This window comes from Pteropus vampyrus, unplaced genomic scaffold (genome assembly GCF_000151845.1).
Source record: "Pteropus vampyrus isolate Shadow unplaced genomic scaffold, Pvam_2.0 Scaffold222, whole genome shotgun sequence".
NCBI classification, from domain to species: Eukaryota; Metazoa; Chordata; class Mammalia; order Chiroptera; family Pteropodidae; genus Pteropus; species Pteropus vampyrus.
The window spans coordinates 651,911-664,749 of record NW_011889003.1 but is presented as its reverse complement, the minus strand read 5'-3'; the positions used below and the strand labels follow the sequence as shown (position 1 = coordinate 664,749).

The following is a 12,839-nucleotide window of genomic DNA, read 5'->3' as shown; positions in this document are numbered from 1 at the left end:
TTCCCGGAGCCCCGCCCCCTCGCAGCCGTGCCCCCGCCCGCCGGTCTCCGCCCTCCTCCCCCCGTTCGCCCCTCCCCCGCCGCTCCGGAGCGGAGCCTGCGAGACGGAGAAACTGGGGCAGAAGTGAAGATGGCGGCGGCGGCGCTGGCGACGGCGGCAGCTTCTCGCCAGTGACGCGCGGTGCGGGCTCATCTCCCTCCCCACCTCCCTAGTCCGGACCCCGTCTGCCGCCGGGACCACACCGTCCCCGCAGTCCGCCCCTCTCCACTCTCGCCAGTCGCCCCCTCTCCCGACGCTTGGCGCTGCCGGCGGTGGCGGCGCGCCCCAGGTCCCGGCCGTCGGCCTCGCAGACCTGCGCGCTGTCGCCGGGGGAGCGGGTGGCGTGTTGATCCGCTCTGCCGCCTGCCCCGCCGGGCCGCCGGGCCGTGGACACACGCCCGGCAGGGAGGCGGCGGCGGCCCCTGCGCTTTTGCTTCCCTCCATTTGGGGACTGGGAGGCGGCGGCAGTGGGCTTTGGGGAGGGGAAGTGGGTTCGCGGGGGGGCGGGCGAGAGCGGGAGGGGGCCGTCCTCGGGAGGAGGACGAGAAGGAAGCACCATGACGTCCATCCATTTCGTGGTTCACCCGCTGCCGGGCACCGAGGACCAGCTCAATGACAGGTAATAGGGCCGGCGGACGGGGGGAGGGGCGCCTCCCCGCCCTTCCCTCCCCCACGGGGCCGCGCCGGGGCGGGCTCCAGTATTCATGTGCCGGCCGGCGGGCGTGGGGGGGTCCTCACTGCCCCCGACTAGGCTCTTTCCGGGGCAAACTTCTGGTCCCGGGGGCCGTGGGGGGGGAGTGCGGTGTAGACGGGAAAGCGCGCTGCACCCCCCACCCCCCGCAGAAGACGCGCTGAACTCCACGGAGATGGTGGGGTTCCGGCTACGGGCGCGGGGGGGCAGGCTGTAATTACCGCTCGGCCTAGGCCCGAGGAATCCATATTACTCAAAGTTGAATTGAGACAGACAATGCGGATGGGGGATGGTGGAGGTAAAAAGGGAGGGAAGAAGAGAAGCGGGGCGAGAGGCCCCGGGGTAGGCTGGGCTCGGCCGGGCCCCTGGGAGTTGTGTCCGGTGGGGTGGTTTGGACCTGCCAAGCCTGGAGATCCCGGGGGAGGGGATGAGGGGGAGAGGCTGATTCCCGGCAGATCACGGTGGGGGGCGGGGGAGGAAGCGCCATGATTATTGTTATTATTATTAAATTTGAGCCCCTGCAGTGAGGTTTGCCTGCCCGGGGCGGGGATGAATTCAGGCGGGGGTGGGGTAGTGGATTGGATTCCCTTTGCTCTCCTCCCGAAACCGTGCTGGCTGATCATCTCCCGGCCCCTACAGTGCGAGCTTTTTTGTTTCCTTTTTTATTCTAATGATAGTGTTTTCCTGAGTTGTAATTTGACAGCTGAAAACCGTGCGTAGAGTCCAAGGAAAACTTACGTTAGCAGTTCGCAATGCTGCTTTTCTTTACACGCTGTAAATTTTTGGGATGGGTTTACTATGGGCGGAGGAAGAATGATGATTTTTTTTTTTCGTTTGTTTTTTTATAAGAAGGCTGTTTTGGTCGTGGATTCCTTCCCTTCCTCTTCCACGGTTCCCTGCCAGTTTAGGATATTGAATTGCAGGGCCACATGCTCTCAGGGAACTGAGATAAAGCCGGAAAAGTTCCTTCACTGTTGCAAAACAGACTCCGAGGAGGTTGAGAGGCCTTTATTAAAGCAAGTCTTAGAATCTAGGACTCGGATCTAATAATGGGATAAATATTTACGGGGTCAGAAAGTGGGACATTTTAAGCCTCCTTCTCCCCTGATGCTTTCGCTTCTCTCTTTCATTTGACTATATAGGAGGCCATCTGGACTGACGTTTTGAAGTTAGATATAATTTTTGCCAAGTGACCGGTGACATAGGTTGCATGACGCCCTGTTTGTCGTGCGCTTCCCGGAGAAAGAGGCCTAAATTGCTGCTAAGATACTGGCCTTGGTCTCTCTGTCTGCCTCAGGTGGGGCGGACAGTTTTTCAATCCTAAAGCTGCCGACTTAGTTTCTGGCGCTGGCTTGGGATTTCTCTGATCTTTGCTGTAGCCATGTTGTATTTAACATGCTTATAAAACTTTTGGAATACCTTCTGAAAATATTAACTACATGGAGTTGCCACATAGTATTTTTAAATAAAGAAGTTTTAAGTCACTTATTTTAACATTTTGTTAAATGATCTTTAATTTTATTTCGTTAGCAATAGAGATCATTTTTAAGATTTTAACAAGATTTTTTTTTGGGTTAATTTTAGAATCAGGCTAGTAGTGGGGATAGCTCTACTGTCATTCATAGAACCAAGTTAGTAGTGCCTGTAGTGTAAATTACCTTGTAACTTAGAAAATTGCACCAGGGAGGAGAGAATAAGGTGTTTTTTTCTTTATATCAATGGCTATGCGTGCCAAAACCTTTTGTTGCAGTGGTGTTGGGCACTTTGATTCATTTTTGAGCATGCTTTTGCTTCACCTAGTCTGAGAAATTTACAAGTAATGTATCTTTTTAAAGCAACCTTTTCTTTTTCATTCCTGGTATAAATAAGTAATCAGCTTTGTTTTTGATTCTTGTGTCAGTATACAATATTGAGACTAGGTAGTCTTTTAGTTTCATGAAATAAAAGACAGGTGGATTTGATTCAGATCATGAAATATGTGCATCAAGGGGACGGATTTTTTGAAACAACAGGAAAGTGCTGTAGGTAAAATTTTAGGGACCTGTAGTTATATCTAGGAGCAGTAAAAATGGTCTGTTGAGATTTGAGAAAGTCCTGCACTCTAAGTTTTGAAGTACAGTAGTTGACTTGTGGTGGAGCTGTTCTGTTTGTGACTCCCCTTCAAAAGGAAGGAGCCTCTTTGCAAACGTAGTTGCAAAGTAATAGGATCAGTCTGTTGCTGCATTGCTTGAGAAAAATCTGTTTCCAAAAGATATTCGTTTTCTGGAATCTTAACTAGAACAAGAAACCCAGAATATTTTCATCTTCACATGAGAACTTTACCAAGATTTAGTAAGTTCTGATAAAAGTGTGCTACTATAGCTTGATTTATATATGAGAAATGTGCCTGTGACAGTCACAAAGGAAATGATAAATGATAGTTTTGAGTGAAAAAAGGTATAAATAGATAAACTTTATTCTGTACCCAAAACAGTAAGATCAGACAGGCAGTGCGGTACAGCAAATAAATTGCTCAGTTAAAGAAAACTTAAGCTACTCAGAACATCAGTGTTTTCTTCAAATATGTGTTCTTTCAGTACATCCTGTTAAAAATCAAATATTTTGTTCAGTGTAATCTTGTGACTTGTCTCACATCTCAAATGAACTCAGCATTAAAAAAGTTGTATCTGATTTTTTTTACTTTGTGTTTTCAAACTTGCTAATTCTGTGGTAGTCTGTGTATATTTTTGTATGTTAAAGTAATTATTGGCTCTGGGAGACCAAATAATGAATGCAGTTGATGAATATAGGTGGGGATTGCTAGGGCAGAGAAGAGGAATTCAGAGAGCCTAGGATCTTGGTTGTGGTTTCCCAGAAATTACAAGGTCCCTGGCAGTGGTGAGCTGCTGGCCCTCTACAAACATTCATTGTGTTGAATTGAAACTATTCCATACTCAGATACCTTTGTGACATTTTGATTTTCTTTCTAGTAAATTTCTTGAGTTATTGCTATGTTCCTACTTAAAATATTGTCTCAGAGAAATGGGAAATCAGTGCCAAGAACATGGTTGTGCGTGTTGAGTTTGAGGGGAGAGCTGGAAGTGCCTGCTCACTGGGACCTGGAAAGTGCCCGCTCACTGGGACCTGGAAAGTGCCCAAGAAGTCACGCAGACCAGTCTTTTCACTGATGAGTTGAGGAAACAGGCCTAGGAGATTTACGGCATTTATCCAGAGGTACACAGTGAGCTACTGACAGATGAGGTCTCTGTGACGAGTGTTCTTTTTATTTCTAAGTCCAGGGCTCCTCCCACTGTTTCATGTGGTCCATATTCTGGGATATTTTGCTTTCTGAGGCATCCCAGTCTTAGAGCAGCCACTTGTCTTAGAGTTTGGTTTCCCCTCCCCCTCAACTCCTCCCTCCAGGGATCCAAACTGACTTTTGCCCTTTGTCAGCTTGCTCACTCTCTCAACCCTTTCCTAGTATTAGGTTAGGAGAGACCTTTTAAAGAGATGTGGGTTTGGCATGACTTGTCACTGTCCTGAATTACTCCTTAGGATGCAGGTTGGTCACAGTAGAAACCAGTTCTCATTTTTCTTTCTATATGTGGAATTTTCCTGTGAGCTTTGTTTTCTGGCGTTGTCATGTGTTGTGCAATTATAAATAGTTTTAGTTGAGATTGTCATAGCAAAAGGGCTTTTCTCTAAGGAGATTCCCCATAAGGTGATGTAGGGCTACTAGGTAAGATAGTATAGACAGGAGTTTGAAGTTTGGAATTCCTAAATCTGGGTTTGTCTCAGCCCTGCTATTTATTAACTATGTGATGGCAAGTCTTTTAAACACTTAGACCCTCACTCCCTGTCTCTCCTTCCAACCTCCCACGCCTCACACACACCACACAGTCTCTGAATCAGGCAGAATATCCACCTCAAGGTCCGTGAGGAACTGCTGAGATAGTGAATATAAAAACACAAATATTATAATGTAGGTTCTGTGGAAAATATTATGAAGAAATGGTTACTTTTAACTGCTTTTAGTTGTAGTCTGGTCTCCAAATAAAAAAAGCAGGACCTCTCAAGAACTTGCCCTAGAATATCGTTAGTACTGAGTACAGAATCCAGACTCTTAGTCTTAGATTTTCAACTGGGTGTGATTTTTGCCCCCTCCCCCACCTCCAGGGGATATTTGGCAGTGTTTGGGGGCCATTTTTGATTGTCACAGCTGGAGCTTTGCTACTTGCCTGTTTTGGGTAGAGGCCAGAGATGCCGCTAAACATCTACAGAGGACAGCCCCTCTGCCACAAAGAATATCTTATCCAAAATGTCAGTTATGCTCTGGTTGAGAAACTGTCTAAGATGGTCTTAAATGTGTATAGTAGTACAACTAAATGGAAGTGATTTTTATGAAGAAAAATCCAAGCAATATAAGTCTCTAACATGAATATTTAAATGGAAATTAATTAAAATGAACTAAAAGTTAAAATTTCCTCAGTACTGCTAGCCACATTTCAAGTGCTCTGTAGCCACCTGGAGCTAGTGGCCACCATCTTGGACAGTGCAGATACAGAACAGTGCCTTCATCACTGAAAGTCCTGTTGGACAGCATTGACATAGAAAGTGTGGTTTTTTTGCACAAGGCATGACATTTAGTAAGTGCTCCTTATTTTTATTTGGAACTGTTGGGTTGTAAAGACTCAGGTGTACCCTCTCAGTAGGAGCCATAGATTTCATGGAGCTTGAATAAAGGTTGTGGTGGGTAGTCGAAAGCAGCCTAAAATTTCAGTGTGCTACACCAAAACACACAAGTATTAGTCTTTGTGGGATAGGGCATCAATCACATTGCCAAACCAGTGGGCAATCTCACACTATTTGATTATTGAGATCGGTACCTAGAAATAATAACAGAGCAACTGTTCTGGGAAAGGACAGATGAGCTTAATTAAAATGATTAAATGAAGTCGATGAAGGAAAGTGAGATTAAAGACAGCGTATGAAATGGCCAAACAAAATATTGAAAATCTGAAGGGCAGATCAATTTTATAAATCAAGATCAGGCTTTGGAGTGAATTTCCTTCACACTTGTGAAGGAAATTATTGTACACAGGCGTACACCTAGGAATAATAGGACGAACTTAAGAAAGGTCAGAAGTTTTTCCTAACAATTAGATTGTTTAGGAAATAGTCTCTAAAGGAAAGTGTAATCACTGGAGACTGGGTCAAATTACACTTCAGTAAACCTTACAGGGTAAATTGAAGGGAGCAATTTTATGTTGCAGGAGGATGTACTTAAGTCTTTCCCTGGTTTTTATCATGCCTACTTCTGCTTAAACTCCAATTACAGTCTGTTCTTGTCATTTTGATACCTTGGCATTCTGAACAAATGAAAACAGCCTTCTCTCCTGGCTCACTGTAATTATGAACTTGTTGACTTGTTTTTATAATTGATTTTTAAGTTTTCCTTTGAAAATTATTTTTAAGCTTTTTATTATGGAAAATTTTAAGCACATACAAAAGTATAGAGAATGATATAATGACCATCTGCGTACAACAGTTCTCACCCCATCTCAACAGTTATAAACTCATGGCCAGTCTGGTTTCAAGTCTTTTCCCCATTTATTCTCTTCCATCAGATCATTTAATTGGTACACCTTCAAGATGTATCTCAAAGATGAAAACTTAAAAAAATACTTACTTTAATATCAAAATTCAATTTGTTTAGATTATCCTATTGTCACACAAATGCTTAGTTTTGATTGGCAATTTCGATAATTTTATCTGATAAAACTAATTAGGCTCTAATATGTTACAAAATTTGACATTCTTAAGAATAAGAAAATTTGGACTGTAGACTTAGAAGGAGGGGCAGATCACACTGGAAATCATAAGGTTCCTTACAGCTTTGTGCTGTCACTTCTCAACCTCTAGTGTGATAGGAGTTTGTCATCAGTCACTTGTAATGATTGTGCAATGATGGTAAGATGGGATTCTTGAAATCACGTTATTTTCTGTGGAGCACATTGAGGAATAAGATTGCCAGTGAAAAGTTTGCAGCATTCTTCCAAGTTAGAGGTGAGACTGTTAGTAAATTGAATTTGGCTGTTAGAAATTATTCTCTAATGAGATGATATTTTATATTTTTTTCTGGATAGAGTCAGTGCAGTGGTAATAAAACCTTTCAAAACGAGAAATGTAAATTCATGGACAACTATGCTTTGTGATATTCTCATTTTTTGTCGGCATATTTAGTAAAGTGTTAAAAAAAATCAGTGTTGTTTCTAGGATTCATGTTTTTATTTAAGACGCAATCTGTCTTACATAGCAAAAGTAGTGATATTTGTTCAGTTTCTGATGGGATGGTATCATTCACCTTAATAAAATGTTTTCAACTTTCTCTACTCTTGTTTTGTAAATCAGTTTTATTGAAGTATCACTTGCAGACAATAAAATTTACCCCATTTTAAGTGTACAATTTGATGAGTCTTGACAAATGCATACAAACTTGTGTACCCACAACCAGTCAAGTTATAGGACATTTTCATTACCCCAAAAGTATTTATTTTTGTGTGATAGCCCACTTGCTGTGATGTGAGAAGCGGAGGATGATGGGTTTTGTAAGCCTTAAGAAAAAGCCAAATTTGAGATTAGGAAGTTAATTTGATATAGAAAATAAAAAAAAAAAAAAAAGCAGACAATATGGTAGAGTTATTTTAATGTCTAAATGTTGAAAACAGGGCTTTACATGAAAGGCTTTGTGGGCGAGGGGTATTGGGTTTGTGCAGTTAATCATCTGTTTTCTTATATTGTAGGAGTGGCTTTGATTCCTGTCCAAAAGTAATTTGAACTACTAGTCCAGCTATTGCTCTGTGTCATCATGTGCATGTAGAAGCCCTACTTTCTCTTTAAAGGAAGCACCAATCAAATGATTTTTCTTAAATTGCATGTAAACCTAGTTTAAACATTCATTCTTAGAATGCTTAGATTTCTAGTAGTGTTTAAACTGAAGTCTTCATATCGTAGAAACCCCTTGATGTTTTCCTTAAGTGATTGCTGCGTTTTTCTGCTTATCAGGTGTTGTGATTATTCTCTCTAGAGAATAATGACGTGGGGGAAGTACTTGCTATGGACAGTGTGACCTTTTGTTTCTGTGGTGGTTCTTTGGGGAGATATAGGAACTACTTTTTCTTTGCCTCCTGCAGTTGGCAGCAGGGATGAATACAAATTGCTGCCACAGATTCCTACTGATTCCCTGTTAGGTCACTGCCGTGGGAGTACAGAACCAGGGAGGGGTGCCTTCTGTAGGGGAGATTGGCAGCCCATGGTCTGCATGTCAGAGATGACATGTGGGCTGATTTTGTTGGCAGCTGCTCATCTTTCTGCCACTTCTGAGATCAGAGAGCTACTGAAAAATACATACGACACCCACATCCAGAGACAGAATCAGTATGCGGTTAGCAGCCAGCCCATGCCATACCAGAAAATTTCTGGTTTCACAAAACTGTTGAGTGGCGAGGACTCTAGGGAGATTTGGTCTTTTGCTTTTCTTCTCTAGGGCCTCTTGACTCCTCAGAAGACTTTGGAAATGTAAAAAGCCTTTGCAGTTGACATGAAGATTCAGTCTTTCTTTGGTTAATTCTAGGATATTCTTGAGGGGTGATAGCATTTGTTTTTGGGTATGATATGTTTAAATGATTATTTTTTTTGAATGGAAAGTTTTTCTGACAATGGTGTTGAAGTTTTATAAATAACATAATCTAACCCAATTGTAGTAAGAACATTTATTGTGGTGGGTTTTTCTGATCAAGAGGTTTTTTGATTTAAAGCAGCGCTTCTCATGGTGACCAGATGGACCACCATCATCAGGAGCACACAGACTTGACCATTGTACAATATAAAAGACACTTACCCACATTTGTCCTAAAATGAATAGATGACAGCAAATAGGACCAAGCTTGCCAGTTCCTCACTGACCACAGTTCTCCTTTCCCCCTTAAATGACAGGTCCTATAGATATCTGAGAAAAGAGCATTTTCCTGACCTTTGAGGCTAATTTGTTTTTGTTTGCTTTTTTGTTTTTATACATGAAATTTTAAATATTTGAGTTGAATTACATAAATATTAGGTCCTCTCTAGAACAGTGCTCATAGGGTTACAGTCTAGTTGGTGGAGGAGTGAAGCTGATCCACTGACCAGTAGCAAACTGTGTAAGACTGGTTGAAGAGTTTGGCTCGTGTAAATATTTGCCCTGTGTTGCCTGCACACAGTTTGAGAACCGTGTTAGATTAGTTTTCCTTGATCGGTAAATGTTTGTGTGCTTCTCAAACACTGTGCTAGGCCAGGGGTGCTGCTGTGTTTTACTTGCCGCACCAACCCTTCCTGGAACTTTGGGTTGAGAAGTAGTTGGAACCTTTTCTGGCTCGTTGGGAAAGTTGGGAGAAGAGCAAGGTGGTAAGATTAGTGGGCGTAGGGTGTGGCATCACGTGCGTGTACCCTGTATTTTTTTTTTTTTTTTTTTACTTTTTCAAAACAATTATAGACTCATAAGAAGTTAAAAAATAATGCAGAAGAGAGTCCCCTGTATTTATAACCCATCTTCCTCCCAATGGTTAACATTTTGATTGTGTCAAATACTTTGTACATCCGTGGCAAAATACAGAGATAGAAAGGAGCATTTTCTTCATATGCATTTTTGAAAATTATTTCCCTGCTAACATAGAAGACACAGATTTAAAGAGAACTTGGTATTCGTAGATGATTTTAAATTGACGAAATATTTCAATACTAGGCAGTGATTAATTTTGTAGTCTTTGCTATGATGGGGAGTGGACTATAAATTGGAGGCAAACAGTGGTTGGGATTTGTTCTGTTTGTATCTGACACTAACTGGCCATGTGACCATGAATAAATGATGTAATTCATTTCTAAAATGAGAGAATTGGGCCAGATCATTTAGATCTTCCAGCTTTAATTTCTCTGCTCTTAAGATTGTGATAGGGAAAGGGTTTTGTATTGTGGAATGAATGGCGCAGGGGGGAAAAGAACTGAATCTGTGGTTGTCCATGATTTCTTTTACTTAAATTTTGTTAACGAATGGAAAAAACGAATAAGGGAAGTGGGAAAATAAATTTTATTCTTTTATTCAATTCAGTGAGTATTTTGCCAACTAAATTATATACGTTGGTATACAAAAATGATGGTCCTGCCTCATGGAGTTTTCAGTTCAGTGGGAGACAGACATATAAATAAGTGCTAATAGAGAATATAAGTGACAGAGAAGAAGCCTCTCATGAGTAAACCTGGTGCTTATGAAGGGCTTTGAAAACAGAGTTTCAAGGTGTGGGGACTGGTTCCTCCTCTTCCATTCTCTTGAGCCTAATGAATTTTTGTTCATGGGCATCGAAGATACTGTCAGCACCAGGGGTTAGTCATAGGTGCTTATATTTGATACTGATTCTGAGTCCAGAGGTCTTATGCTGTGTGAGAACAATTTACATATAGATAGTGTTTTTTTGTACTTTTACATTTTGTTGGCAAAAAGTACTGTCTAGGGATAAGACTAGAAGATAATGGTCCGTCAGGGTGTGAAAACTGGTTGCTTCATCCTTATGCTTTGACTTTGTGCTGGAAGAGACTATACTGGGAGTTGGCAAGGAGGGGAGAAGGGGTTAGGGTTACTGGAAGCGTATGTGAGGAGTCAGCTTCTTTCTGTTCACTTGTACACTGGCCGGGCCTGTGACCCTGTGGCCTCCTTGAATGCCACCAAGAGAGCAGTGTAGTACCACAGAGACACAAAAATGAGACCAGGTGTTCTCTGACGCTTTCGTTGTTGTTATCTTTGTTTAAAATACTTAAATTCATATAGTGTACTGCTAATAAATATTTCAAGATTATTTATGCTTATAGATACCCATGTGATAGAACTGTTTTAATGGATTTATTTCATACCAGATTGAAAACTTGAAGATAAGATGAAATGGTAAAAAATACATTTCTGAATTTAGATGTATCTGCTTAATGTTGTAAGTTTTGTAATACATTTTTACCTATCTTGGGAAGGTTGTTTTATGATATTGACATTCATTATCAAGTATTAGAATTCTTACAGAATTTGGGAGTGTTACTGTATATCTGGAAGGTTTTGTGTACCAGGGACAGGTCCTGATGTGGGGTGGGGGGCGAGTGGGGGGAGCTCTGAGAACTGGAAAGACACCAAATTTGGAGTTAGAGGCTTGGTCCTTCTGTTAACCAGTTGTGGGATCTTGGGCAAGTCGTTGCCTGCAGTGAGTCTTAGTTTACTCATTTGTAAGATGAGGGAGTGTATTTGATGTCTGAAAGCTCATTTCAGCTTTGAATTTGTGTGACTGTAGGCCTCTAGATACTGTTTGATATATGTTAGTCAGCTTTGCCATGTTAAGATTTGATTTTTGTTTCCTGCCTCAGACTTGCTTTTCTGCCCTTTTGTATTCATTCTAATGGATATTTAGAATCTAGTCATTATAAACTCTTCCTGCCTTGTTTGTTTAACTGGAGGGAAGCTCTTAAAAACCAGTCAACTCTTCTGTATATTTGTTCTAATTTCAAACTGCTAGGGCTGATGTATTTAATTTGACACAAAGTAACTTAGTACAGTTATATTATCTTTTAATTATACTTTCCATATAAATTTAATGGGGAAAGTTTTCGTGTGGTGAAAGCTTATTTGAAATAATGTGTGATAAAGCCAAAAGCACAGTGATTGCATATCACTTCCTGCGGGTGGGAGTGTTTGCTCACCTTTGATTTCTGGTGAGTTGAGACTGTTCTCTTTCTGAAGGCTGTTTAGGAGGTCCAGTACTAGTCAGATGCTCAGTGGGAATTGATTTTCTGTTTTCCAGGATACCTGTTATCATTCTTGATGTTAGGCTGTAATAATTGATATTACGTCTGACTTGAGTAGACTGCAAGTTTGCTTGGCTTTGATTGCTCAGTAGGAAGTAATTTTTGAGATGTTCAAAATTTTACACCAAGGAGGATTTTAGGATTTTACAGCTGAGAAGATTGAGTGCTGGAATGCCCAGATAATTAGTTAAGTGGCAAAGACTAGACTCCTTAACTAGACTAGGCTGCATTAACTCAGCTTTATTGCTTTTACCTTCCTTTTTGGCATGGGAAGTTATACACATATATTAATATCTAAATGCATTAAATAGTAATATGGATAACACAGTGTATGTTCGTGTATATACATATGTGCCTTAGTTTCTTACCATTTAATTCCGCAAATTTTGCAAGATTTCTGCTACGTGTCAGTTCTAGTCGGGTGTGTGGTGGTGGGGCTTAGTTTGTGGGAAAGACTAGCCAGTACAGGGCTGTATGATGAGTGCAGTGAAAGAGTAAGTTCTGGATTTCTTACCAGAGGCGCAGCCCAGTGTTGTGAAGCAGGGAAGCTTACTGGAAGAAGAAATGTTTTAAAAGGAGGATCTGGATTCTGAATAGGGAGTAGACTGGGGGGCTGGTGGGAGGGCAGGGTGTTGAGGACTGGAAGAGCTTTCTGTGAAGGAATAGTGTGTGAAGACCCTAAGGTAAGAGAGTGCATCTGAGGAACTAAACGAAGCCCAGAGTGTTTAGAGAAGTAACGAGTACATAGGCTTTCAAATAAGTGGAATCCTTTTCTTGTAGAAAAGGATACCCTGTTAACTGTCTTGGTAATTATCATGATAAAGTAAATGTACTTGGTATTATGATACAATAAATCTGATATGCTAGGTCACATACTGGCTGTGACTTGTTAGTGGGTTAGACTTAGAGTAACTAAACCAGTACAGTAAAGGGTGTGAATTCCATCCCAGTTTAGGCCAGTTGCTTGATTTCATGGCTACAAATAGCATTCTTCACTTCTATCCAGCCAGGTTGTGGGTGTTTGCTATTGTTAATGAGGACAAACAAGCTTTGATGGATAGTTCAGTTCACATGCCTCATTGCTGTTTGGAAAACATTGCAAGTCCTGCCGATGGGCCAGTAATATCACTGAGGTAAAACAGTCTGTGCTCTTAACCAAGTTAAAGACAAAAGTTTCATATGAAGTGCTAAATGAAAACAACAGTGTACTTGTTTCTAGGTTATGGGCAATTACTTTTGCTGTCTCAGTATGTTTTAG

At 41.5% G+C, this 12,839-nt stretch overlaps 1 protein-coding gene across 1 annotated transcript in view; it reads left to right on the top strand.

The window, feature by feature from the left end:
• Positions 1-522: 522 nt before the first annotated feature.
• Positions 523-12,839, top strand: part of UBR5 (ubiquitin protein ligase E3 component n-recognin 5) — a 126,599-nt gene continuing 114,282 nt past the window's right edge. Inside the window, exon 1 of the mRNA XM_011373249.2 lies at positions 523-658. Coding sequence (XP_011371551.1) covers positions 597-658 — 62 coding nt within the window. The 5' untranslated portion in view covers positions 523-596. The remainder of the gene's footprint in view (positions 659-12,839) is intronic.